Consider the following 3,376-nt stretch of genomic DNA (forward strand, 5'->3'; position numbering starts at 1 on the left):
CTCTGTTAGCTTTTTCCAGCCACTTCCAGGAGATGATTATTCTAGAGAAAACAGTCTCATGATCTACACTGAAAGGAACGACAGCTCTGGCTATCTGTAACCAAATGACCTGGTAGATTTTCTGCAAGAGAGTGAGCCGCCCTTATTTTTGCACATCACCACAAAGATTCAAATGGATTTCCACCTGCCAGGCACTATTCCACATTCTTTCTTACCTGCCAATTTTTTTTCTCTGGGAAGATGCTTCCCCTTATTTTCATCTGATTACTGCACTGCGGGGAAAGGGAGGGAACTCACAACTTTAAAGGCAAAGAAACAAGTTCCTTGCTAAGTTATGTTCCCACAGAAAACCGCGTTCAGGCCATTCTGAGGCTTAAAGCAGGAATTAAGAGCTGAGGAAGAGGGTCTGTACCCGCTTTAGCTAGTGGACTTAGCACAGTACATTAGATGGGACTGGGATGGATCAGAGCAAGAGAGACAGCCGTCAGTCAGCAACCATCCAGGACACAGTCGTTTCCAAGGTACTCCGAAGTTTCAAGCTCTATGCTGGAGAGGAACCGCCGCGTGGTCTTACGACAGTTGTAATCCAGCGTGGTGGTGTACACAGTCTTGGCGTGCTTCGGGTAGACGATGGTGGTGCTGGTGAAACGCTGGGGCTTGTTGCGGGGCTCGAAATGGACCTCCGTTTTGTAATTGCGCCATGTGCAGTTTGGGACACAGATGACCGTCTGACTGCAAGAAGAAATGCTTAAGCCCACCGGCATATAGATGTCATCGATGAAGTGCTTCTCCGAGTCGTATTTGACTGAGGACGTGTACCTGAAATACAAGACACACATGCGTGAGCTCTGCTCCAGAGCAGCAGGCTGCATTTTCTGGAAAACAGAGCCGTCAGGTGCCGGGGTGGCTCCTCAGCCCTTCCCCTGCCACTTCAACACAGGAACCGCCACATAACACAAACACTGCCTGCTGGTGTCTGTCTCGCTCATTTAAGGAAAAACCCTTACGTTAGCAGCACGCCCGGCGCTGTCGCTGTTGCGTCCAGCTGCCAGCATTACCGAACATCTCAATCCTCGTGTCCACCATTTTAAGCCTGAGCTCTATGAAGCTAAGAACCTTCTTCAAGCTCTAGTACCTAAACCTAGAGGCCTAGATCCACGTTTAGGCTTTGCACATAAGCATCCTAATTCCTTGGAGTGCCGAGTTCATGGAAGCACACGTTATTTTCTCAACTCTCCTCTGCCAAGCGTCACACGGGAGTTCTCTGCTATCGCTCCCGGCATGGGGCACTCTCTGAAGATTCAGCTGGCAGGAAAATACTACAATTTGCACATCAAACTCTGCTGGCAAGAAAATCCTCTGTGCCCAGATTGCAAAAGAACACTGCAACACCTCTGTTAGCTTTTTCACAATGCTAACTGCCTTCAATAACAGTCATGGGGCGGGCTCCTTCCTCACACCAGGGCACCCAACGCTTTCTGCCCTCCCCTGAATTAGGCTTCTGTTTGATTGTATCAGTCTACCTCTGCATGAGCAGTAATCAGCTGGGAGCCCTCACTTCTCATTACTGCAAATCATGATGTTCAAAGGAATAATTCACAGGCTGTGAAGTGATGCGGTGCATTAAAAAAAAAAATAATTATGTACTCTCTTAATATTCACTTTTCTTTTAGTTCACACAACCAGCCACAACTGATAACAGAGACGGTACTTATTACAAACCCATGAGGTTAGGAGCGCAACATTCCTTTCCCCTAATAAAACCATCCTAGAAAGATGGCTGCTTTGAAGATCTTCCCTCATTATTACCTTCTGGTTAATCAGTTGAAAGGCTACATTTTGGAGCACTGCAATGAGGTAAAAGGAGGAAAGTAAAATACAGGAAAGTCTTCCTGGAAAAGAAACTGTACAGGATTAAAAGAGACTGAACACTCCTTCTGTCTGTACAAATGTCCAGGTCCAGGAATGTACAGCTGCATGGAACAATAGCTCTGCAAATAAATTAACTTGACTCACAGGCACTGATAAGGCCTAACTACTCCTTTACGTGCTAACTCCTTCAAAACTAGACGACTGTAACACAATATTTACCTTATTTCCTTTGGTGGTAAAGGGTCAAACTCAACTCCTTCGCCAAAGGATAAAGGACACAATCTTGGAGGGCAACTGGGGAGAACAGGGCTGGGAGAGAACACAGAATTCTGAAAAAAAAAAAGCAAAAATAATCCCATTTATGTCACAATTCAGTATATCCTCAAGAAAACACATTCATTCAGCCCTTGGTTTCGAGCTGTCAAGGTTCATATTTACGTGCAAGAGGATCTGCTAGTCCAAGACATGCCTACAGGTGCAACCCGCAGCTCTGACTTGACACTGGGCTGCAGCATCAAAGATGCGGCAAGGTGCATTTTCTGAAGACAAAGTCCTAACTCCGGGAGCTTACTTCAGAGGAGCCACTCTGGGAAAGGAGATATACAGCCCCTCAGTGCAGCATAGCTTTCTCCAGCATTAGCTATAGTCCATTCGCTGTATGAGCTCACGTTCAATTTATAGCTAGCATTACATGAGCGTAGGAGAGCGCTCTCCTTGCCGGATTCACCAGATATCCCCACGGGCAGATCACAGCAGGAAATTATTGCAGGGCATCTCGCCACGAGCAACCTGCTCGTTTCACAGCTACACCGTGGCTACTGTTTGAAGGAAATAAACCCAACTTAATTCACACACGAAGGGAAGGATTAACTCATTCCCACTGAGCAGCCATTCACGGAGCGGCCCTGTGCTCCTCTCCTGGAAGGGCAGCGCCGCGAGCCGACACCAGCCCAGCAATGTCCCGCAGCCAGAAGGAAACCAAAGCGGCCCTGAAGGGAAGCACCCGCTTGTGTTTTTGAAGCCACCCCTGCACGTGTGCTTTAGTACCCAGGGGCGAGGGGGCTGTGAGCACCTCTCCTGTTCAACACGTGGTTCTGCTACGGCCTTTTCCGATTTCACGGCAGCAGCCCTGCAGAAATGGGATGTTTCCTCTAGATCTGTGGTTCCCAAAGTATTTGTACCCAGAGATCAGCATCAACATTCAAAAATCATTTTGCAAAACACTAGCGCATCTCTAGCTGATACTGTTAACTGAACCCATAGTTTAAGATACAAACTTCCTGCTCTGGGTCACTCTCTGGAATAACCAGAGTTCATTTTCTGCTGGAATTTTCAAAGATGCGCTGCGATGCCGTCCCAATCCCTACGAGGTGCAAGAGAGACAGGGACTTCCCTTGCACCAGCAAGGACCGACCCCAAAGCTGGAGGCTTTTTAAAAGCACCCCCGGCTCCCCTGCCCCGGCACGGCCGTGGCTGCGGACGCCCGGTTCCCCGCGGGCTCCCT

The 3,376-nt window shown here is 48.3% G+C and overlaps 1 protein-coding gene across 1 annotated transcript in view; it reads right to left on the reverse strand.

The window, feature by feature from the left end:
* Positions 1-265: 265 nt before the first annotated feature.
* Positions 266-3,376, reverse strand: part of RFLNB (refilin B) — a 7,108-nt gene continuing 3,997 nt past the window's right edge. Inside the window, exons 2-3 of the mRNA XM_009633892.2 lie at positions 2,092-2,201; positions 266-819 (exon numbers count right to left, since the gene is read on the reverse strand). Of these exons, the coding sequence (XP_009632187.1) occupies positions 489-819; positions 2,092-2,201 (441 nt within the window). The 3' untranslated portion in view covers positions 266-488. The remainder of the gene's footprint in view (positions 820-2,091; positions 2,202-3,376) is intronic.

This window comes from Egretta garzetta, unplaced genomic scaffold (genome assembly GCF_000687185.1).
Source record: "Egretta garzetta isolate BGI_Z169 unplaced genomic scaffold, ASM68718v1 scaffold112, whole genome shotgun sequence".
Taxonomy (NCBI): domain Eukaryota; kingdom Metazoa; phylum Chordata; class Aves; order Pelecaniformes; family Ardeidae; genus Egretta; species Egretta garzetta.